This window comes from Theropithecus gelada, chromosome 10, assembly GCF_003255815.1.
Source record: "Theropithecus gelada isolate Dixy chromosome 10, Tgel_1.0, whole genome shotgun sequence".
Classification (NCBI taxonomy): domain Eukaryota; kingdom Metazoa; phylum Chordata; class Mammalia; order Primates; family Cercopithecidae; genus Theropithecus; species Theropithecus gelada.
Window position 1 is genome coordinate 24,174,422 of NC_037678.1, and position 25,741 is coordinate 24,200,162.

The 25,741-nt window shown below is 45.0% G+C and overlaps 1 protein-coding gene across 1 annotated transcript in view; it reads right to left on the reverse strand.

The window, feature by feature from the left end:
* SEZ6L (seizure related 6 homolog like) overlaps positions 1-25,741 on the reverse strand; it is a 92,763-nt gene that overhangs the window by 16,893 nt on the left and 50,129 nt on the right. Inside the window, exons 10-12 of the mRNA XM_025399159.1 lie at positions 19,807-20,001; positions 16,605-16,796; positions 1,557-1,751 (exon numbers count right to left, since the gene is read on the reverse strand). Coding sequence (XP_025254944.1) covers positions 1,557-1,751; positions 16,605-16,796; positions 19,807-20,001 — 582 coding nt within the window. The remainder of the gene's footprint in view (positions 1-1,556; positions 1,752-16,604; positions 16,797-19,806; positions 20,002-25,741) is intronic.

Below are 25,741 nucleotides of genomic sequence, written 5' to 3' on the forward strand. Positions count from 1 at the left end.
AGACTTTGAAGGTGGGGAACTTTTAAATACACTGGAACCAGTTTATTTTGCTTGTATTTTGTTTGTTTGTTTGAGACAGAGTCTTGGTCTATTACCCAGGCTGGAGTGCAGTAGCGTGATCACAGCTCATTGCAACCTCTGTCTCCTGGGCTCAAGTGATCCTCCCACCTTAGCCTCCCAAGTAGCTGGGACTACAGGCACATGTCACTATGTCAGGTTAATTTTTGTATTATTATTATTATTTTTTTTGTAGAAATGGTTTCACCATGCTACCCCAGGCTGGTCTCGAACTCCTGGGCTCAAGCAATCCTCCCACCTCCGCTTCCCAGAATGCTGGGATTACAGGTGTGAGCCACTGCGCCTAGGCTGCTTATATTTTCATTTCAACATTTTCATAATTGTGATATATGATAAAAAGCTTAACGCTTAAAGACCTTTTTATTTATTTATTTATTTATTTATTTATTTATTTATTTTTATTTTTAGATAGAATATCACTGTGTCATTACAGGCTGGAGTGCAGTGGCGTGATCTCAGTTCACTGCAACCTCTGCCGCCCGGGTTCAAGTGATTCTCCTGCCTTAGCCTCCCGAGTAGCTGGAACTTCAGGCGTGTACCACTAGGCCAGGCTAATTTTTAAAAATTTTTAGTACAGATGGGGTATCACCATGTTGGCCAGGCTGGTCTTGAACTCCTGACCTCAAGTGATCTGCCTGCCTTGGCCTCCCAAAGTGTTGGGATTACAGGCGTGAGCCACTGTGCCTGGCCAAAAACTCCTTTAGTAAGTAAAAATAAAAATTCTAGGCCGGGCGCGGTGGCTCAAGCCTGTAATCCCAGCACTTTGGGAGGCCGAGACGGGCGGATCACGAGGTCAGGAGATCGAGACCATCCTGGCGAACACGGTGAAACCCCGTCTCTACTAAAAAATACAAAAAACTAGCCGGGCGAGGTGGCGGGCGCCTGTGGTCCCAGCTACTCGGGAGGCTGAGGCAGGAGAATGGCGTGAACCCGGGAGGCAGAGCTTGCAGTGAGCCGAGATCGCGCCACTGCACTTCATCCAGCCTGGGAGACAGAGCCAGACTCCATCTCAAAAAAAAAAAAACAACAACAAAAATTCTAAGCCAGGAGAAGACATTGTGTCATAGTGTAATTGGCGACATTTTTTTTTTCTTTTTTAGTGGTGACATCTTAGATTTAATGAAGTACAGTAGCTCAGCTTTTTATTATTTTAAAATTTAATTTAATTTTTTTGAGACAGAGTCTTGCTATGTCCAGGCTGGAGTGTAATGGCATGATCAAGGCTCAGAGCAACCTTGACCTCCTAGGCTCAGGTGATCCTCCCATCTCAGCCTCCCGAGTAGCTGGGACTACAGGTGTGTGCCCAACTACTTTTTTTTTTTTTTTTTTTTTTTTATCAGAGATGGGGGTCTCACTATGTTCCCTAGGCTGGTCTCGAACTCCTAGTCCAACTTTTTAGAGCAAGTTCAGAACTCCTGTGAGCCAATCCTGACATCTCCAGGGCCCGTGGACCCTGTGTGGTGAGTAGGTTTCTTTACCTTTACACACGGGCAGGGGCCCGTTCCAGTGGGATGGCTGTCCCAGGATGCAGCGGATGGTCACTTCGCCCATGAGCTCGAAGCCTTCGTAGCACATGAAAGTGAGGGACTCTCCTGGCAGGTAGAGTCGCTTGTACAGGATTTGGTATCCATTTTCAGGCAGCCCTGGATTGTCACATGCCAGGGACTCCTCCGCTGAAATGCAAGCCAGAAGGAGCTCTGATGAGATGATGTAAATCTTTGGGGAGTCCTGCTCAGAATCTGTGTGATCTAGCTTTGGTCAGCCTCTCCAGCATCCTCTGTCTGCATCCCCACCTCATGTCAGACTGTTTTCTATTTCTCAAACTCTCCTTTCTGTCTTCCACCTCTGGGCACAGATTACATATGGGAAAGGTAGAATGAAGTTGGCTGTGGAATCAAGGTTAAAATACGAGTTCTGTTACTTATTAGCTGTGCAATCGCCAGCAAGTGGCATAACCTTTCTGATCCTGTTTCCTCATTAGCGTAATGATGATCAAAGTATTATCTGTCTTACAGGAATTTGGAGGACTAAAATAGATAAAGAAGGAAATGCGTAAGATGTTTTTGGCATGTCATAGGTGCTTAGTAAATGATGGACGGTGGGGGTGTTTAATTATGAAATCTTCTCCTTGCTTTTCACCTGACACCTAACCTGCGTATCCATCATGACTAGGTCTTGTCTTTCAACACTCAGTCTTCATTTCTCCGTCTCCAGGAAGCCTTCCTTGATGCCTCTTACCATCAACTGAGTCGTCAGTCTTCTTAGTTTTTCCAGCACTGCATGCACTGTATTGTACTGAATTATTTATCTGTTTCTCTCACTGGAGATGAGCCTGTTAGAGCAAGCTTGAAGCTCAGGGCCTGGGATTTAGAAGGAATGCAATAAAAGGCCCCAACTATTAAAAATAAGCCCACACTGCCATCTGGTGACCATTCTCTTCAGCTGCAGACACAAAGCCCCCGGTAGCCTAAGACACCCAGGCTGGAGTGCAGTGGTGCAACCCCGGCTCACTGCAGCGTCAACCTCCCAGGGTCAAGCAATTCCCCTGCTTAAGCCTTCTGAGTAGCTGGGACTAAGGGCGTGTCCGGCCACACTTGGCTTTTTTTTTTTTTTTGGTACAGACAGCGCCTTGCTATGCCTCCCAAGCTGGTCTCAAACTCCTGGGCTCAAGCAACCCTCCTGCCTCAGCCACCCAAGATGCTGGGATCACAGTATTTATTGGAGAGTTGAACCTACAGGTTTAACCCATTTCAGGCCCCAGGTGAAATCTAGTCCTTTTTCAGCACCTGGATGGAATGGACAGCTAGCAAATTGCTTCACACACAGGACTACACATCCGAAAACATTATAAGCTTTATTATTTAAAAAATTTTAAATTGTGGTAAAATCCACATAACATAAAACTGACCATCTTAACCATTTTAAGTGTACGGTCCAGTAGGTTAGTGTACTTTTACATTCTTGGGCAACTTATATCCAGAACTCTTTTCATCTTGCGAATCTGACACTCTATATGCATTAAACAACTTATCCCTAGCCCCTGGTATCCCCCATTCTACTTTCTGTCTCTATGAAGTTGACAGCTCTAGCTATCGCGTGTAAGTGTAATCAAATGGTATTTGCCTTCTGTGACTGGCTTCTTTCACTTAGCGTAATGTCCTCAAAGTTCATCTAGGTTGTAAGATGTGTCAAAAATTTTCTTCCTTTTCAAGGCTGACTCATACTCCATTGTAGGCAGGTGCCACATTTTGTTTTTTGTTCATCCATCGATGGACACTTGGGTAGCTTCCCCTTTTGGCTACTCTGACCAATACTGCTATAAACATGGGTGCACATGTTAAGCTATGCCCAGATTTCTGACCCACAGAAACTGTCAGATAATAAACATGTGTTGTTTGAAGCATCTTATTTTGCAAGATGAATCTCAAGCATCCCTTCAAGACCCAGATTGCTACCCAAAGGCAGGTGGGAACTCTGTCTTATCACCATCACAACTTCAGAATCTTTTCTGGCACCTCTTTCCCAGGCTTAAAACTCATATTATGCTCATACCCAGTACAATGCCTGGTTCACAGAAAGCATTCCTTTATTTACTCAAATAATGTTTATTGAGCAATTACTACGTGCCAACAACATAAGTAGTACTGAGGACACAGAGGTGAATAAAATAGATATAATCCCTGGTCCTATGGTACTTGTGGTTCAAGGCACACAGTACAATACAGGTCCCAGCTAGAACCCTTTTCTCTGTGAACGTGACTTACATCTGGGCTCTACTTAGCTTGAGCAATGTCAACTAAAACAATAGTTACCGAGCTTTCACAAATTAGGAGATTTCAAATAATAACTTAGATTTCTGGATTCTTCTGAAACATTAGAAGATTGGGCAATACTGGGTTCACATAGTTACATGGCAATGACTGGCTGGAGTTGAGAACTGGCTTTTCCTGTTAGACCAGGAATATTCTTTACTTTGGCCCCAATCTCTGCCATTCCCTATTGCCTGGCCTTGTAGGCATTTAAATGTATCACTTTTCCCATGAAAAGATGAATGAATCAATTGATGAGTATGTTTGAGTCACAGTAATCACCACACATGAAGAATCGGGGCTTTGATCTCCTCCAGTGGGTGGATGGGTAGGAATCCGGCTTCTAGTCTTGAGGTTGAAGGGTTTTCCTTTATACGTCGATAGCAGTCTTCACTGGGACTTATGAACTGTTTCCTTCCCACCCTTGAAATCTAGCCCAGAAGTAGCCTGTGGAAAGAGACTTTCCAGGTCCCTGTGCAGCTGGAGTTGCATCTTGGATGACACCATAGATAGCTCTGGCGGGCACCGTTGCATTTATTCAGAAAATATCTCATGAATGCTTACTTCACGCCCAGCAATGCGTCCAGCAATGGGGTAAGGAGGTGAATCTGGCACCATTCCTGCCCTCTAACGCTCATGGTCTGCATGCTCTAAGGGGCCAAGCAAATGTGTACATGGACAATGTAATTAAAAATGGCAGGTGCCATAGAAGAGAGAAACTCAGAAGACCCTGGCTGGCTGGAGAAGACCGCTAACGCAGTCAAGGGAAGGGGCTGTTGGAATAGTTGAGCGAGAGAGGCAGAGATGCTGAAAGTACTTCCCTTTCCACAAGATTCCCAGAGATGAGGCAATAAGTGGTTCAGCTGACACTTGGCCAAGGCTAATCCTTCCACTAATTGAAGGTCATTTGTATACTTGAAGTTTACCCCCTGGCATTCCAGAGCAGGATGGATATGCAGCCAATGCTTCTGTGTCTGAGCCCAGAGTCAAATCACAAAGGCTTGCTTAAATCAATCATGGGGCTCCCTCCAAGGCAGCACTCTATTATGTGTTTATGGACGAGACCTAAAAGGGCTGGCAAGGGATCATTAACCCTGCAGAGCGTGCCTTGGGGATGTTCTGTAGGAAGGGAGAATTTTATTTTGATTTTCACAGCCTGTGCTTTGTTGTATTTTTTTTTTTTTTAATGCAGGGTGGGTCTGCATTATTTTACCATAAACATAGATGGTATAATGAATGTTTTATAATGTACATTATAATATTTATAATATACATTATAAACCCAGTGCCATTCATGTTCTAATGATTCCTCTGAAAATATCCTTAGGAAGTCTTTGGTCCTCAACCCAGCTGAGCTCGCTGCTGCATCCTTGGCAGCCTGGTACAGGATAGGAGCCCAATAAATGTTTCTTGAAAGACCTCACATCATTTCATTTAAAGGCAAATTGCAGAGTAGAAGCGCTTGGGCTCAAGTGTCCAAGGGCTCAGGATTCAGATCCTAGTTGTACGTCTGTGAGCACAACTGATCTCTCTGAGCCTCAATTTCCTCATCTTGAAAATGGGCTATCTCATGGCGTTGTTATGAGAATTAAATAAACTTATGCACATGAGATGGGCAGCATATAGTGAGCACCCAATACACACTGATTATTTTTATGACTTTTATAACTCTTGTCATATTTTCATACCAATTGTACTGTTGTTTACTTAATGCGTATATATACACATATACGTGTGTGTGTATATATATATGGAGAGAGAGAGAGAAAGAGAGAGATGGAGTCTCACTCTGTCACTCAAGATGTAGTGCAGTGGCATGATCTCAGCTCACTGCAACCTCAGCCTTCTGGGTCCAAGCGATTTTCCTGCCTCTGCCTCCTGAGTAGCTGGGACTACAGTCATGTGCCACCACGCCTAGCTAATTTTTTTTTTTTTTTTTTTGTATTTTTAGTAGAGACGGGGTTCCACCATTTTGGCCAGGCTGGTCTCGAACTCCTGACCTCAAGTGATCCATCCACCGCAGCCTCCCAAAGTGCTGGGATTACAGGCGTGAGCCACCACACCTGTCCTCTTTAATATATTTTTGTAAATTTCTATTGACTTGTTTTTCTATTTAGATTGCACTATATAATTTAGCCTCACTCTAAATAATAATAGTCTTATAATCAGAGGCTTCACATGTCAGTTTTAATTTTTCTAATTTTCTAAGCCAAATGACTCACAAAAAGTTCATCTGGACACTGTTTAAAGCCGCATGGGTACTCCCGTAATGTATCTAATACTCCTACTCCTTGGGAAATGCAGCCCGGTGCACTACACTTCATAGTTTTTGAACTCCTAGAGTCCAGAATACACTCTCCGGTTTTTTTGTTTTTTTTGTTTTCTTTTTAGACTGTAGACTCTGTTACTCCAACATTCCATCCGTGTGCTAGGAGCTGGGTGTGAAGTAGTGAATTAGAGAATCATGGTTTCTGTTCTCCCAGAACTCAGTCGAGTGGGGAACAGAGAGCAGTTATCGGGTCATTGCAACCCAGTGTGATCTCAGTTGTGCTGGAGAAAGCGCAGAGGAGAAGCCTCACTTTCCCTCCCCCTGGTGGGGGAGGCTTTTTCTTGTTGACATTGGTGGCTCCCTTCAGAGAACACAAATCCCCATTGTGTTACCTGCAGTGCAGCAAAATGACCAGCAGGTGGCAGTGGCAACACAAAAGAATTCCCCCAAGAACCTTTCCCTGGAAATTGTCTTTGATAAATTAACAGATTAATTAATACAACACACATTTATTGGACACCTTCTGTGTGCCAGGCATTGTATGCGCCGGGCATACAATGATGAGCAAGGTGAACATGGTCCCTGCTTTCAAGTAACTTAACACTAAATCAATCCTCTATGTATTCCACAAGTATCTCCTGGTACCAAACCTGTGCTAAACACTGTCCTCGCCCTGGGGAGGTAGAAGGTGGATAAAGTATAAATCATTAGACCTGGATTTGTAAAGGATGATATTGACAGCTGACCTAGGAGCGGGACCTCCAGGCTAAGTGCTAGAGTGGCCTTGGGTTATCCTGTGCCCTGGCTCTGCCCCCATGATATTTTAATTTAATTAGTCACTCAGAGTATTCTTTTTAAAACTCTCCAGGCGATTTTAAAGTTTGGCAAGGGCTCAGAACCACTGCTTTGGTGTCCTGGCATGGTTAACATATGAACTCATCATTTAATTAATTTCCAAAATATTTGCACAACCATTCTGTATTAGATGATTTGCATATATTATTTCTAATCCTCCCGCAAAGTCCTTGAAGGTAATAACAATCATGACCAAAACAGCCAACATTTACAATATTGACTGAGTGCATTCTCTGAGCCAGATTCCATTCGGAGTGTTTTATATCTATGAACTCATTCAGTTATCACAACAACCCTAAGACACAGATGTTATATCTTCATTCCTAATTCATTTTATTTTTATTTTTGAGACAGGGTCTCACTCTTTCACCCAGGCTGGAGTGCAGTGGCATGAATACAGCTCATTTCAGCCTTGACCTCCCTCTCAAGTGATCCTCCCACTTTAGCCTCCTGAGTAGCTGGGACCACTGGTGTGCACCACCATGCCTGGCTAATTTAAATTTTTTTTATGAAGACAGGGTCCTGAGGACCCTGAGGTTACCCAGGCTGGTCTTGAACTCCTGGCCTCAAGTGATCCTCCTGTCTCGTTCTTTCAAGGTGCTGAGATTACAGGCGTGAGCCATCATGCCTAGTCATCATCCCCATTTTATATCCAAGGCAAATGGAGCACAGAACTGTTGGGTAACAAGTCAAAGGTCACAGGCTAATTAGTGGTATAAATAAGATTCAAATCCAGGTGGTCCAAATCTGGTCTTAACCACTGCACCATGCAACCATTTTACAGATGAGAAAACTGAGGCTCAGGTGGAACTCACTGGTGAAAATTCCCCTCAAGCAGGAAGTGGCTGAGCTGCGAATTGAGCTGAGGATTCTCTAGCTTTCAAGTCAGCCTGATTCGATTTTGACCCAGTCCTCAGTAAGAGTTTGAAAACAAGGCCGGGCGTGGTGGCTCAAGCCTGTAATCCCGGCACTTTGGGAGGCCGAGACGGGCAGATCACGAGGTTAGGAGATCGAGACCATCTTGGCTAGAACGGTGAAACCCCGTCTCTACTAAAAAATACAAAAAACTAGCCGGGCGAGGTGGCGGGCGCCTGTAGTCCTAGCTACTCGGGAGGCTGAGGCAGGAGAATGGCTAAACCCGGGAGGCGGAGCTTGCAGTGAGCTGAGATCCGGCCATTGCACTCCAGCCTGGGCGACAGAGCGAGACTCTGTCTAAAAAAAAAAAAAAAAGGAGAGTTTGAAAACAATGTCATATGGAATTTTTCCCCAGCAGGAACCAGCTCTTGGAAGGCATTTGTGTGGATCTTCAGTGCCTAGAAGATGGCAGAAAAGTGAAAGGAATAGGAGCTTGAATTTGAAACTGGAGGCCTGTGTCTGCTGCACCACCTTGAGTGAGTTGCTTATGTCTCCGGACCCCATTTTTCCTGCCCATAAACGGGCTGGATCTTAGCTGAGACATGGCTGAGCAGTGACATGTAGTCACACTTTGAAATAAGATCATCTAAGGCAGATTTTCTCAACTTAGACAGGGTTTACATTTGGAATGGATACTTCTTTGTGGTGGGGGCTGTCCTGGGCACTGGAGGATATTGAACAGCGTCCCGGACCCTGATCTGCTAGAAGCCGGTAGCACCCCTCTTCCTTGACAAGTTGTGACAACTCATAATTTCTCTAGAAATTGTATTGACACCTGTCCCCTGGAAAGCAAAATCGCCTCTGGTTGAAAACCACTGGTCGAATGTTTTAAACAATTCGGGTTGCAACTGGTGTAACTCCAGCCGTTCTCTCCCAGGAATGCAAATGAATTGGACCGATGGCCTTATAGATCTAATCACAAACCTACCCTCATTTCTATTTTCTTTTTCCATTTTCCTCTGTCTTTAACAATAGGAGAAAATGTATATTTCTGGAGCACATTTGAACAAAATGCTCGAAAGCAATCCCCTAGTAACAGTTACAAATGGTTTGCGATATACCCTACAAGTAGTGGAGCTTTGAAACAGAGTGGTGATTAGGAGCCGATGTTAATTGAAGACTTGCTATGTGCCAGGCACACCATTCATAAAAGCCTTTATCTTTATGATTGTCTTGTTCGTGTTTCAATCTTTCTGATGAGAAAGCTGGCTTGTATAAAGTCTTGGTGCTTGTAAAAGGCAGGGCTGGGGTACAAACCTAGACGTGCTGGTTTTGAGTGCTGTCCATGTAATAGTTCTGCTATAACAAAAGGCCCTTCTTTTACCCAAATCCCCGAGGTTATCATGGATTTCTCTGAGAGACCGCTTTCCCAGAGACAGAGATTTCTAAATGAGGACGGGCACTCAGCTAACACTGGACATGCTGGTTAAGACGTGGCCACAGGAGACGGCTCAACAGTGGAAGCTCCTACTGTGGCCAGTCTGGCCACAGCACCTGTGGGCTCTGTCCAGGCTGGGAAATCCCTATGTCTCGTATCCCAGGTGTTCTGGGCTCAGGGCTGTGATGAACGAGGGCCTTCCCGGGGAATGGCTGTCTTTTAAGCAAGCTAAGTGACTCCTGGAGAGCCATCCATAAAACCCTCACTGGATTTGTCAGATTCTTGTTACTTTTGGCGGTGTGGTTTATGTCTCTGGGATGGGTGCCTCAGGAGTCGTCCACCACGTCCCTATCAAAGAGGGGAAGTTGCAGCAAAGCGGAGGTGTGATAAAGACCACATTCGTTTTGCTAACAATATCAGCAACAGTAATAGTAACATTGTTTATTGAGCCTCCTGGGCCTGGGGGATTCAAGGATCAACTGGAGACAATCCTAGCAAATGAGTTATGTGTTTGATTCTATATATTTGAAAAAATTATTTCCCTTTCTTACTCTAGGGAATGTGATTCTACAAACATATAAACAGATCATTTCAATAAACTGCAGCAGCTGTGGTGACAGATGTCACTGTAGGTTCCATGGGAATTCTGAGGAGAGAAACACAACCCAGCCTAGGGAATCAGGGAGGACTTCCTGGAGGAGGTGATGTTGACGATTCCTTCATAGACCTGTCTTTCCACCCTCCTTTCCAAATAGGCCCCAGGTTCCATGAGAATGTGGGTCATATGTGTTTATACTTTACTGTTTTTTCCAGGGACTAGTGCTGGGTTCCCAAACTGTGCACCAACGTGACCCAGGATGCCACCAGGAACTCACAGGGGTGCTGTGGGATTTTAAAAAGTTCTGAGGGCCGGGGCCGGGCACGGTGGCTCACACCTGTAATCCCAGCACTTTGGGGGGCTGAGGCAGGTGGATCACAAGGTCAGGAGATCAAGACCATCCTGGCTAACACGGTGAAACCCCATCTCTACTAAAAATACAAAAAATTAGCCAGGCGTGGTGGCGGGCACCTGTAGTCCCAGCTACTCGGGAGGCTGAGGCAGGAGAATGATGTGAACTTGGGAGGTAGAGCTTGCAGTGAGCCGAGATCGCGCCACTGCACTCCAGCCTGGGGGACAGAGGCAGACTCCATCTCAAAAAAAAAAAAAAAGTTCCGAGGAAACACAATGATATGTTGGACCCTTGTGAACTACCAGCTCGAGATAGTTCACCGTTTCAAACATTATATTGCACCACCTTTTTTTCGATGATGACCCATCATTGCAAAGTTGGATTTTTTTGTGGTGCTTGTGCTAAAAAGCAAGAACTGTGACAAAATCAACATGGAACAGGAAATTAGGGTGGTGAAGTCTCATCTGATCCTAACGTTTGAGAAGTTTTGCACAGCCCAACGGGAATACACATCCTCGTAGCAGCAATTGTCATTATTATTATTATTATTATTATTATTTGAGATAAAGTCTTGCTCTATCTCCCAGGCTGGAGTGCAGTGGCGTGATCTCTGCTCACTGCAACCTCTGTCTCCCGGGTTCCAGTGATTCTCCTGCCTCAGCCTCCTGGGTAGCTGGGATTATAGGCACCTGCCATCACACCCAGCTAATTTTTGTATTTTTAGTAGAGACAGGGTTTCACTATGTTGGCCAGGCTGGTCTTGAACTCCTGACCTCAGGTGATCCGCCCGCCTCAGCCTCCCAAAGCGCTAGGATTACAGGCATGAGCCACCACACCCGGCCAGCAATTGTCATTATTTCCATAATGAAAAAAACCATTTTTCTTTTAATGTATGTGCATTACTTTTTCAAATGGCTACTACGTTGTGAAGAGATAACTATTCATTCAGTTGTTTGTAACTCACTGTTTAATAAATGGAATTGTTGGGTTTTTTGGCCTAGGAAATCTCTGAAATAATTCATGCGACACCAAGGGTATTGTGAGTTGAGAAAGTTTGGGAACCTCTGTCCTAACGTGTGCCTGCATATAGGAGGCCTGAACAACTGAGTAAGTTGAATGACTGAGCTGCTCCCAACAATCCTTCTTGGTAAAGGGTATTATTTTCTTTCACAGATGGGGGCTTTGAGGCCCAGAGAGGGCAAGTTACTTGCCCAAGGTCACACAGCAGAACTGGAGGGTGTGTTTGACTTTGACACCCAGACTCTTCCCTTTAGCTCTGCCTGACCTGTGTGTTCTAAAAGTGTCCTGGGGTAAATGGACTAGGATTAAAAAGACATGGCTTTGAGTTCCAGGGGACCAAACTATGGCTTCGGGCAAGTGACTGGGCAAGAGGCTGTAGACACCCAGAGCTTATGCAGTTTTCTTTCCTTGTTTTCTTTTTTCTTTTTTTGTTGAGACAGGGTCTTCCTCTGCCGCCCAGGCTGGAGTACAGTGGTATGATCTCTGCTCACTGCAACCTCCGCCTCCCAGGCTCAAGCGATTCTCCTGCCTCAGCCTCCTGAGTAGCTCAGATGGCAGGTGCCCACCGTCAAGCCTGGCTAATTTTTGTATTTTTAGTAGAGACGGGGGTTTCACCATGTTGGCCAGGCTGGTCTGGAACTCCTGACCTCAAGTGATGCTCCTGCCTCAGCCTCCCACACGTGTTGGGATTACAGGCGTGAGCCACCGCACCACTGGGCCTGGTGGCTCATGCAGTTTTCCGTCTGCTTCATGAACTTCTTGGTGGAAGATCTTTTTTTTTTTTTTTTTTTTTTTTGAGACGGAGTCTCGCTCTGTCGCCCAGGCTGGAGTGCAGTGGCCAGATCTCAGCTCACTGCAAGCTCCGCCTCCCGGGTTCACGCCATTCTCCTGCCTCAGCCTCCCGAGTAGCTGGGACTACAGGCGTCCGCCACATCGCCCGGCTAGTTTTTTGTATTTTTTAGTAGAGACGGGGTTTCACCGTGTTAGCCAGGATAGTCTCGATCTCCTGACCTCGTGATCCACCCGTCTCGGCCTCCCAAAGTGCTGGGATTACAGGCTTGAGCCACCGCGCCTGGCCTATGGAAGATCTTTGTCCACTCCTAAGCACCAGAGGTTTGCCCAAAAGCTGAACCGTAGAGCGATGAGGTTGGCAAGATGCTTTTGGGTTTGGTCAGGCTTGAGTTACAATTCTGGTCCTCCTTTCTGTTGTGTGACTTCAGGAAAGCTACTCACCGTCTCCAGTCCTTCTTTGCCTGCTTTTAAGTGGACAGGCATTCACCTATGCAACGTCTGTGAGGCTGAACAGTGTTAGTGCCGGGGAAAAGGTCAGCCTACTGAAGGGGCTCATCAAATCGGTGCTGTTCCCTTTGTTCAGTCGACAAAATGTTTCAAAGCTGTTTTATGTCCGGCAGCCTCAACCTTAAAAATGCCTTCAGAACCTAGACTGCATCCTCCCTCTTACTCAGGAGCTGCGCTGCCAGGATCTGACCATCTCTCGCCTCCTGTGTTATCTCCCATCAGCCTCGCCTGCTTGTCACGTCGCTGCCACCACACGCCGGGCTCTTCTTCAGGCTTTTGGGAGTACTGCGTGTCTCCTGACACCCCGCGTGGCTCGTGAACTCATTAGCATGGGTGTCAGGGAAGCCGTCTCTACTCAGCACTGCGGATCCAACGCTGAGATCTCAGGGAAAAGCGTCCCCGAAGGGAGGGAGGAAGGCTTGCCTCTTGGAAATCCAGCAGCAGCTGCCGCAGCTCAGAGGGTCTTTAGAGACTGGGTCTCATTGGCGAAGTGCTTTTTCTTTTTTAAAAAATGATGTCTCCACCTTTCAGTATTTTAATAGAAGCTTTTGTTTTAAGCTTTTCATCTCTGGGTCTCTGCAGCTGGAGTTACTAAAGTGGCTGCTTCTGATCACTCTTGTAGTCACTAGAAGGAAATGGGAATGGCACTCACGTCCTAGGGCTGCCCTTGACAAAGGACCACAAACGGAGGGGCTTGGGACAGCAGAAACTTACTGGCTTGTAGTACTGGGAGGCTGGAAGTCCAAAATCAAGGTGTCAGCAGGGCCATGCTCCCTCTGAAAGCTGCAGTGGGGGGATCCTTCCTTCGTGCTCCCTGGCTTGCAGCTGCATCGCTCCAGTCTCTCCCTCTGTCATCCCGTGGCCTTCTCTGTATCCGTGTCCCCATCTGTGTTCAGATTTCCCTCTTCTTACAAGGACACCAGTCATTGGATCGACACCCATCTTAATCCAGTATGACCTCAGTTTAACTTGACCACATCTGCGAAGATTCTATTTCTAATCAAATCCACAGTTACAAATACTGTGGGTTAGGACTTCAAAGATGCTATGTCCAATCCAGGTCACAGTTACAGATACTGTGGGTTAGGACTTTGAAGACCCTATTTCCAGTCAAGGTCACAGTTACAGATACCATGGGTTAGGACGTCAAAGACGCTATGTCCAATCAAGGTCACAGTTACAGATACTGTGGGTTAGGACTTTGACATATCTTTTTGGGGATGGATTGAACCTATAACAGGAACCAACCAATGTGGACTTGGCCCAAGGTTCTGGGGCTTGGGGACGAAGTGTGGTTGTGGTTAAGGGGCTAGGGTTAGTACGTGTGTATAAATACACGCACACGCATACATTCACAAATATATATATATATATAGTGTCTAGAAATGTGTCTTACACATTCAATGAGCGATGATTCTTGTTATCTATACTTCCCTCTGATTATCAGTTTCCTTAATATATGCGTATATGCATATATATGTACACATGCACACACATTATACATGCACGCACATGCACACATATGTATATGCATATATACACATGCACATATATGTACATGCATATATACACACATGTACACATGTTATATATGCACATATATGTATGCACACACATATATGCACATACACACGTAACACATTACATATGCATATACACACATGTACACACATGCATATGCATATACACACATACATATTAGATATGCATATATACACATATGCACACACATTATATATGCATATACACACATGTACACACATTATATATGCATATACACACATGCACACACATGTATATGCATATATACACACATACACACATTATATATGCATATATGCATATGCACACATTATATATGCATATATACACCTATGTACACATATTATATATATGCATATATACACATATGTACACATATTGTGTATATATACACATATGTACACACATTATACATGCATATATATACACATGTACACACACTATATATACACACATACACAAAAGCACATGTTTACAGATATGTGTAGTGTGCTTAGCAGTGTGTCTTATACATTCAATAAGTACCTCTTGTTCTTATCTGTACAGTGGGGGCAGTTGCATTTTATCTCTAAGTCATCCTGCAGTTGTATTCTATCTCTCAGCTTCCCCTCAGCTCTGAAATTCTGGGACTCTGACTAAAAAGACAGATGGAGACACAGGGCTGTGTGGTCCAAGAATCCCTGTTACTTGTGGAAACAGAATAATAAAGTCTGCCTTTTTGAGAAGAGAAAATAAGAACACAGAAATGGAAAATTTTCTCTCACAAGAAAAGGATCAGATGTTAAGGGAAATCTGGGAAGTAAGTGCTGTGGGCCTAAAACTCTTCATTCTTTTGGGGTCTGTAGAGTAAAGCCCTTCTGCGGGCTGAGGAAGCTGAATTTATGAACTAGCAAACGGGAACTTGGCTTTGGCTGGCTCATGAATAGAGCAGAGAGGAAGGTCTCTTGTGAGTTTGAATTTGGCTGTGCCCTGTCTTCAACGAGAAGTGACAGATATCTCTATTTTTATTTTCCTGCCAGGAATAAAAGAGTTAATGCATGCGCCATTCTTAGAACGACACCTGGCATACAGTAAGTGCTCAGTAAGTATCAGCCTATCCAATGAAAACAGATAAAGACTTTCTTGCTTTCTGGTTGCCTTTCTGCAGTTTGCTCATCTGAATTGTAGAGCTGCTTGTTAGTGCGGTCATCGAAATTTGTGAAGCCTGTTTTAGGTAGTTGTGAGAAGTCACAAAACATAGCCACTATAGGAGGTGGCCAAGTCTATAAATTGTACACAGTGTTACTCACATCAGATGTAGGGGAATTTATAATCAACTTACAAGAATTCTATTTTTTCTTTTCCCTTTTTTCGCTCCCCCCAGAGTTAAATTCTTGGTTCTTCAACACTATCAAGACCTCAGTGTGGCTTCTGGAGTTTGAGCTGGCTGTATTCCAAATGGAGTTGTTCATAACACACTAATTTAAAATATTAGTGCAGCTGACAGTTTCTAACCCCCAAAATACTGTGTAAGACTCTGCTCCTTCCATATAACTTCATGCTTTCTTTATGCAATGACTGTGAACGCTGTTTGTACATCAGAATCCCTGGAGAGCTTTGAAGTAGTATCCTCTTCTTTTTGCACCCAGGCTAGAGTGCAGTGACACAATCACAGCTCACTGCAGCCTTGACCTCTCGGGCTCAAGCAATCCCCTCACCTCAGCCTCCTGAGCAGCTGGGACACCAGGCACACACTACCGTGCCCGGCTAATTTCTGTAGTTTTTTGGTAGAGACGGGGTTTCGCCATGTTGCCCAGACTGGTCTCAAACTCTTGGCTGCCTTGACCTCCCAAAGTGCTGGGATTACAGGTGTTAGCCACCACACCTAGCATAGTATCCTCTTCTTAAAATGAAACCAGTGAGGCCAAGGCCGTGGCTCACGCCTGTAATCCCAGCACTTTGGGAGGCCAAGGTGAGTGGATCATTTGAAGTCAAGAGTTCAAGACCAGCCTGGCCAACATAGTGAAACCCCATCTCTACTAAAAATATAAAAATTAGCCAGGCATGGTGGCATGCGCCTGTAATCCTAGCTACTCCGGAGGCTGAGGCACAAGAATCACTTGAACCGGGAGGTGGAGATTGCAGTGAGCCGAGATGGCACCACTGCACCCCAGCCTGGGTGACATAGTGGGACTCTGTCTAAAAAATAAAAATAAAAATAAAAAGAAGGAAAGAAAGAAACCAATGATACCATGCACCTAGGGCTACTTGAGGAAGAAAGAGTGACATTTGGTAGAAGACTTAGAGCAATGCAAGATAAATTTACCATAAATGTTATAGTATGTGTGCCCCCAATCCGTATTAGGTACTGTTGTGCCATAGTAACAATAATAAAAGCCCCTATCGAAAGGTAGAATGCTTTCTCCTAGCAGCCCAGCCTCCCATCGTGAACAAGAGGAAGTGAATCTGCTTCTACCTACTGGGGACCCAATTCAACAAACAGGACTCACAAACGCAGTGGGGCAGGCGAGACGTCCAGATGGGAGTCCCTGTTTCGCGGCTGTAGCAGGTCAGAAGAGAACTCCCTTCAAGCACAAAACCAGGGTTGCAGGTGTATTGGATGGTGGTCCCCACCAGCAGCACAGGATCCGAAATTAAGCGGGTCGAATGATCCACCTCTCCGGGGTCGGTACAATACATAACTACATGGGATGAAACCAGACCAAGTGGACGTCAGACCTCTGGATAACCGTGGGTTTGCTGAGAATTACAGAATGATTTAGAAAGTTTCCTAACTTGGCCGGGCGCGGTGGCTCCTGCCTGTAATCCCAGCACTTTGAGAGGCCGAGGCGGACGGATCACGAGGTCAGGAGATCGAGACCATCCTGGTTAACACGGTGAAACCCCGTCTCTACTAAAAACGCAAAAAATTAGCTGGTCGTGGTGGCGGGCGCGGTGGCGGGCGCCTGCAGTCCCAGCTACTCGGGAGGCTGAGGCAGGAGAATGGCGTGAACCCGGGAGGTGGAGCTTGCAGTGAGCCGAGATCGGGCCACTGCACTCCAGCCTAGGGGACACAGTGAGACTCCTCAAAAAAAAAAAAAAAAAAAAAAAAAGAAAGAAAGAAAGAAAGAAAGAAAGTTTCCTAACTTAGTTCTTTTCCTTTTTGGAAGATAATGTATCTTTTGCTTGATAAAGGTGGCTGGAGAATAGGCCAGGAGAAAATAGCCTTGAATTTAATTCCTCCTTTAGGAATTTGCCCAAAGAGATGGGGCGCGGTGGCTCATGCCTGTAATCCTAGGACTTGAAAGGGAAGACAGAGGTGGATGAATCGCTTGAGCTCAGGAGTTCGAGACCAGTCTGGGCAACATAGCGAGATCCAGTCTCTACAAAAAACACAAAAATTAATGGGGCATGGTGCCATACACCTGTTGTTCCAGCTACTCAGGAGGCTGAGGTGAGAGGATCGCTTGAGCCTGGGAGGTCAAGGCTGCAGTGAGCCAGGATGGCACCACTGCACTCCAGCCTGGGCAACAGAGTGAGACCTTGTCTCAAAAAAAAAAAAAATATATATATACACACACACACACACACACACACACACACGTACATATATATGAATTTGCCCAAATAATTTGCATCAGAGTCCAAAGACCTATGTAGAAGGTTGCACATTGCATTATTATTTGTAGTTTTTTTTTAAAAAAGGAAACATTGCAAATAGTTTAACAGGGAAATAGTAAAGTATCATGGAATAGCCATCCCGTGAAATTCTGAGCAACTGTTAAAGAGAAGAAAATGAGGGGGAGCCTTCACTGCTTTCTCTGCAGTGCTGGAATATAGTAAAATAAGTATTCATTACTTTGCACATGAAAAAATCAATATAGATAAAAGGAAAACAATAAACCAATTAAAAGAGAATAAGTTGGACAACATGTATGATATGAAAAGATATCCACATTTCTGAGCTGAAAAAAAGCAGATGCAGGATTTTTAAGAATGGACCTGCTGGGTGCAGTGGCTCATGCCTGTAATCCCAGCTCTCTGGGAGGCTGAGGCAGGAGGATTGCTTGAGGCCAGGAGTTTGAGACCAGCCTGGGCAAGATAGCAACACCCCTGTCTCTGCAAAAAAAATGTTTTAAATTAGCTGGGTGTGGTTGTTCACGTCTGTAATCCCAGCATTTTGGGAGGCTGTGGTGGGAGGATTGCTTGAGTCCAAAACCTCGAGGTTATAGTGAGCTATGGTTGACATATGACACATATATAGATGTCTATGTGTGACATGTGATGTATGTATGATGTGCATGTACACACACACAATTGAAGCAATATCAAATAAATTTTTAACAGTGGCATTATTTCCAAAGAGTAACATCATCAAAGTTTTTCACTTTCTATTCTATCATTTTACTACTGCTTGGGTACTATAAGTAAGCATCATTACCAATGTCATTTTAAGATATGGCTATATATGTCTTTCAATGTCAAGACAGGAGTGTAGCCAATGAAAGCTGTTAACAGCATCCAGTGATTTCTATGGGGAGACCATTGTGCCAAGGGGTTTTTCTGACCTCATTTCATCAGAAGAGAGAACAACAGAGGTGATTTTGTGGGTCTCCTCTGTCTTGGATGGAGGATAAGTGAGAGACCCAGCATGGAAATGCAAACAGTTCCACACAGAAGGGGCCCAATTCAAATTTATTTGCTCCACTTTTGGCCTTTTCTTGGCAAAAAATGAGGCAGGTAAGAAGACTTCTATGAGGAACCAGTTCATGTTCATTCCAATCTCTTAAAATGGTAAATAATAATGATTTTTCCCTCCCTCCCTTCCTCTTCTCTCCTCTCCTCTCCCTTCTCTCTTTTTCCCTCCCTCCCTCCCTCCCCTCCCCAGCCCTCCCCTCCCCTTCCCTCCCCTTTGCTTCCCTTGTCTTCTCTTCCATTTCCTCCCCTTCCTTCTCTTTCCTCCGCTTCCTTCCCTTCCCTTCCCTTTCCTCCCTTCCTCCCTTCCTTACTTCCTCCCTTTCACCTTTTCTCTCTCTTTCTATCTCAGTCTCTCTTTCTTTCTTTCTCTCTGTCTCTCTCTCCCTCCCTCCCTCCCTTCCTCCTCTCTCTCTCTCTCTCTCCCTGCCACCCCTCTCAACAGGGTTTTGCTCTGTCACCCAGGCTAAAGGGCAGAGGCATAATCACAGCTCAAAATCCTGGGCTCCAGCAATCCTCCTGTCTCAGCCTCCTGAGTAGCTAGGACTACAGGTATGTCCCACCACACCCAGCTAATTTTTATGTTTATTAGTATTTTTTAGAGATGGCGTCTCACTGTATTGCCCAGGCTGCTATCAAACTCATGGGCTCAAATGATGCTCCCACCTCAGCCTCCCCAAGCACTAGGATTACAGGCACAAGCCACTACACCCAGCCAAATGTTCTTTTTCACCAGGCTACATACACTCCCCTTCACTGGAGTTCACACCACTCCCTAATGTCTCACACACAGCTTATCTCACTCGTTTACATTATGGGCCAGGTTTCTGAAGGCACCTGAGTCTGTGATCCCACTGACGGTTATAAAATGACATTTGTGAGCAATGCTCGTGAATTGGTGGGGTAGGGGGAGTCCAGATTCTACATTAAACAGCTCCACGGCACCCACCCAGAAAAGATCCCTAGAAGGGATTTGCCACCCAGGGACCTAGGGGAAGGACACAAGACCACTCTTACTTTTCTCACAAAATGGGGGGTCGCTGCTCCAGCTGAGGTCCCACTGGCAGGTGAGGGTGTCACTGCCCACGATGTCATAGCCGGGGTCACACTGGTAGGTGATTCTGGCTCCCCGCACCAGCTCCGTGTGAGAAGTGGTTTTCCAGCCATTCTGGATCTCGGGTAAATCTGAGCAGGAGTCATTCCTTGACACCTCTTTAAAAAAGAAACGTCAGCCTTAGATGGGGGAAGCGGTCTTATTCTTGGGGCCTCCTTTTATGAAGGCTAGAGGGATGAGCGAAGAGAAAAAAAAGCCTCTAGAAATGAGCAACACGCTTCCAAAATCACTTAACTGGCAAGAGCTCGACGATAGTGAGGCTTTATGGTTACCTCTCTCTGGGGGCCACTGAACTCACTGAACATTGTCTTGGTTTGATAAAACCAGCCTAGGATTTCGAGTCAGACAGAATCCTAGCTCTGCCACTTACTAACGATGTGACGCGGAGACAATCGCTTTTTGACTCTGCAGCTCAGGTTCCTTGACCTTTCATGAGGGAGTAATTATAACGGCATCTGCCTCACTGTGGCTGCTGCTCACCGGATGTCACTGGATGACTCTCGCCTCCGAGGGTTTACACTCTTTTAAAATTTTTTTTATTTTTGTTTTTTATTTTATTTTTGTTTTTCATTTATTATTATTATTATTGTCATCATCGTTATTTTTACAGGCAGGGTCTCTGTTGCTCAGGCTAGAGTGCAAGGGTGTGATCATAGCTCTCCACAGCCTCAAACTCCTGGGCTCAAGTGATCCTCCCACCTCCGCCTCCTAAGTAGCTGGGACGACAGTCATGTACCATCACGGCCTGGCTAATTTTTAAAAATTTTTCTGTAGAGATGAGGTCTTGCTATGTTGTCTGGGCTTGTCTTGAAGCCTTGGGCTCAAGCAATCCTACTGCCTGGGCCTCCCAAAATGTTGAGATTACAGGCATGAGCCACTGTACCCAGCAGAATTTACACTCTTGTGTAGTCCTCACCAACACTGAATAGGAGATTGGAAAAGTGGCCCTGGGTGGCTTCCGAGGTTAGGTCATAACCACATTGAGGTTCTCCCCTTGCTCTCTGTTGAATCACTCGTTTCAGCAGAAGCAGCTGCCATATTGTGAGGATGCTCAAGCAGCCCTCCAGAGAGACCCACAGGAAGAGAAACTGAGGCCTTCTGTCAACAGTTGGCATTGACGTGCCAGCCACATGTGTGAGCCGTTTGGAGGTTCATCATCCAGTGCTCATCAAGCCTTCAGATGACTGCAGCTCTGGCTGGCATCTTGACTGGAGCCTCATGAGAGACCCCAGGGCAAAGCCATCCAACTCATGCTACTCCTGAATTTCTAACCCAGAGAAACTGCAAGATGATAAATGTTTACTGCTAATTTGGGGTATAATCTATGACACACCAATAGGTGATTAATAAGCTCAGCTTCATCCTAAGAATACCTATAAATCCATGAGTTTGGTGAATAAGTAATATATGCATTTTTAATATTCATTAAGAGAAATAATTAGCTATCAAAATAAAAACAAGCTGGGCACAGTGGCTCCTGCCTGTAATCTCAGCACTTTGGGAAGCCAAGGCAGGAGGATTGCTTGAGCCCAGGAGTTTGAGATCAGTTTGGACAATATAGGGAGACCCCTTCATCTCTACAAAAACAATAACAAAACTAAAAAATGAGCCAGGTATGATGGCAAGTGTCTGTAGTCCCAGCTACTCAGGAGGCTGAGGCAGGAGGATTGCTTGAATCCAGGAGTTTGAGACTGCAGTGAGCCATGAAGGCATCACTGCACTCCAGGCTGGGTGACAGAGTGGGACCCTGTCTCAAAAGAAAAGAAAAAAAAAAAAAACCAATTTGAACAAAAATAAATAAAAATAAACCGTTGGTATATTCTTCAAATCCAATTGCATATCATTAGTGAACATGAAGCATACTCCAGAAAATGCTACCCGCAGCTTATTACTGTGTCTTTCTCTGTAATTGTTCTGTTTTTCTCCTACAAACTCTTGTTACTAAGGTAGCAATGCATGGCAAACTATTACTATTCTTGCTTCAAAGTGCCCACTGCACAGATTTGGAGGAGCGAGCTAATTATGTTGTATAATTAATTTGCAGTTCTTATGTGCTTCTGGGGAACGCAGAGCACCTCCGCCGTCTGCAGGAAAGTCATTCTGAGAACCAAGCAATGGCTTTTCCCGGGATTTCATCATGATTTTATTTGGGGAAAGGAGATCTCATGGGTGTCTGCAAGAAGAAGGGTAAGAAAATAGCTTCGAGAATTGCTTGGTGGGGGGACAGGAGCCTCTATTTTTAGGCCTCTGAAAAATCAGCCAAGCCCTGGATTTGGGACACAGCTGCAGATGCTCAGACTGTGGATGAAAGGGGAGAAATGGGAGCAGACACCAGAAATGTGGTCTGCCTTGAGCCAAATGCTTTGAGACGGAGAAAGGCTTGTTTGTCTGATTTTTCAATATGGGCCACCACGGCTTCACGCTCCCGTGGGACCTCCTGTCTCCTTGGTGGCACCCACTGCATTTGTAATTTCTCAGTTGCTGCCACGATGTAGAAGAAGCTTGGCTTAAATCTTGTCCCCACTGTTTACTAACTGGGTGGCCTTGGCTAAGTCACTTAACCTTCCTGTTCTTCAGATCCCGGGGCCTGTACCCCAGGGACCCTGATTCAGGAACACGCATTTTTACCAAGCACCCTAAGTAGAGGTTTCTAGAATGGTCCATCCCCATGGGCCCTTGTTAACTTTGCTAAGAATTAAAAAACTGCCCTATAACCTTCTTGTTCTTCGGATTCCAGGGCCTGTACCCCAGAGACACTGGTTCAGGAACATGCATTTTTTTACCAAACACCCTAAGTGGAGGTTCTGGAATGGTCTGTTCCCATGGGCCCTTGTTAACTTTAGTAAGAATTAGAAAACTGCCCTAGGAGTTGGAAGACTTCTTTTCTAGTCTTCTTTCTTTTTTAAAGAAATGGTGTGACTCCAGTCATGCCCATTAACTGCTCTAAGCCTCATTGTTCTCATCTGCAGAGTGGAGTCAATAATTATTGCATTGCCTATTCCAATGGGCAATGTGAAAGTTAAGTAACATGCAGGATATGATGATGTTGTGTGAACACTAAGATGTGTTAGATGGATTCATTTGTTTGTTTGACTGAGATATTATGAGCATCTTATTAGACGCTAGAAATACAGGGATCTGAAGTCATGGTTTCAGTCTCATGGTCAAGATTAGCACCAAGGTTCAATTTTTGTGCAAAAGAAATGCACAAATGCACTTAATACACACCACCATCTACCATTTCATGCGCATGGCAGACATCACTAATCAAGCACAGCCTTCTGTTTGTTTGAATCAGGCGGAAACCTCCCAATCCTCAAAACAGCACTCCAGGGAGCCACTGTCATTTGATTGGAGTTGACTTACAATATGGAGCTTAGTTATTATCCTAGACTCAGAAGAATAAACACACAACAAATAACCAAAATCTTCTCAAAAAGTACTGCTTACTCGCCTCTGTTTCTTAATCCCTTCCATCCCATGCATTTGGCCATAGACAGTGGGCAAAGAACAGGAAACAGTGAATGGGTCTTTGCATCTCTCTGTTCAAAGGTGAATTCTGGGAGGTAGAATTCACATTCCAGAACCATGTAGGCCCAGAGTCTTCCTGTGGAAGGCTCTAATTGCAATCATAGCAGATAAACTTTGGCCACCTTCCAGAGCTGGGCTTAGGCATTTAGGTCAATATAGGAGCTTCAGAATTCTCTAGTGACCACAGGAACCCCTGACCCTACCATCTGATGCATCCATTGAATGGGAGTTACATATGTGTATGGTAAAATCTAGATCCAGAATGGCAAATACCCTTCTCATGCCCATGGCAGGCATCACTAATCAATCATGACATTCTTTGCCATAGACTTTAGGCATGACCTCCTTGGAGTTCTTTCAACACGGTCTTCAACATAAGTAGTAAGCAACTGAGTGGCATCACAATTAGCTAGAACGGTCTGTTTGCCATTCTTGTAAAATTAGCTGTGTGTCTCTTTAACAGGAATAACAATCAAGAGCTGTTCTCTCTTTTTTTTGTTACCCAAACTAGCCAAGCTGTGTATCCTTGAAAAACATTCTCTGCAATCCTTTGCCTGCCTCTTCCCCAGCATCAGCTTGTGATCCTGATATTGTCTGTTAATGGGACTGCCTTTCTCGTTTCCACTAATGCCTTAAGGGTAGGGAGAATATTCTATTCATCTCTATATCCTGGTATGCAGAGCCTACCAAATAGGAGGTGTCAAGGGATTTTTTTATGAACCAAATCCTCTGGAAAATGGAGATAATGCATTTGAAGATAAAATAAAATAATATATGTTAAAGTGCTTGCTGACTGTAAGTTGTCATACAAATCACAAAAAGTTTCGACTTCAATGAACAGGAACACTTCTTCAAGAAAGTGAACACTGGCCCGACTTTCTGGTTAACCTTGATCAGCCTTGGATAGAGTCAGAGTCAGATTTTTTTTTTTTTTTTTTTTTTGGCATCAAGCTGAATGCAGGTTTGGAATACTGACTTGGGCACTAGGGGAGATAAATGAGCAAAACCATGACCTCATCTTTCAGTGGAGAGGGAGAGGACATCTAAGGAGAGAGACAGGAGCCAGGAGACCAGAGATTCCTCCAAAGGCAGCTGAGTCTGGAGGGTGTATTGCCTGGACAGCCAACATGAGTTATCCCCTGAAGCCCAGGGCACTGCCCAGAAAAGAGCAGGGAACCCACACAAAATTGTAGCAATAACATTCTGAAAGTATTTAGCAGCACACTCAAAGGTAAAAAGGCCCCTGGGAAACATAAAAAGGAAGATCAATACTCGTGTTAGCCTCTCTGAGGGGAGGACATGTAGCAGGCAGGGGTGAAAAATGTTCACCATATGGGAATAAAAACACAAGAAATGTACTTTGGCATGCATGAGGCTTCTTGAGACAGCCCATGGTCAAGGGGGTAGCTTGGTTTTTTAGGTGCAAGTGCTGGTACAGAGGACAATTCATATTATTAGGTTGGCGCAGAAGTAATTGCAGTTTTTGCAAATTAAAACTCCAAAAACCGTAATCACTTCTGCACCAACCTAGTTAGAGACGGACAATTCTTTTTTTTTTTTTTCTTTTCTTTTCTTTCCTTTTCTTTTTTCTTTCTTTCTTTTTTTTTTTTTTTGAGACAGAGTCTCGCTCTGTTGCCCAGGCAGGAGTGCAGTGGCACAATCTCGGCTCACTGCAACCTCTGCCTCCCAGGTTCACACCATTCTCCTGCCTCAGCCTCCTGAGTAGCTGGGACTACAGGTGCCTGCCACCACGCCCAGCTAATATATATATATATATTTTTTAGTAGAGGCAGGGTTTCACCGCATTAGCCAGGATGGTCTTGATCTCCCGACCTTGTGATCTGCCCGCCTCAGCCTCCCAAAGTGCTGGGATTACAGGCGTGAGCCACCGCACCCGGCCTAGATGGACAATTCTTTAAGTGAAGGGGGAGAAAGAACCAAAGACATGGAATCTTGCTCCAACCACAGGGTCTTTGGTGGTAATGGTGGTGGCAGAGGGCTAGGTAGGATGAATTCTCCTTTTCTCTGCTCCATCCTGGAAATCAAGATGCCAGTCTAATTCCTGGGAAGTGCACGCACGTTTCCTAATCACTGGCCGAATCCTGCCCATTGAAATTCTTGGGGTGCAACCACCCACCCATTCTTCTGGATGTCAAAGGATGCTACGTCTTAATTACCCTCTGTGTCTCCCAGGTTCTCCGCTGCTGCCCAAAATGTTGGGGGTGAAGGAAGCTTTGGAGCTGGGAATGAGGAAGCGTGGATGGGAGCTCAGCTCTGCCCCTGATGAGAAACCCTTCATCCTTGCTT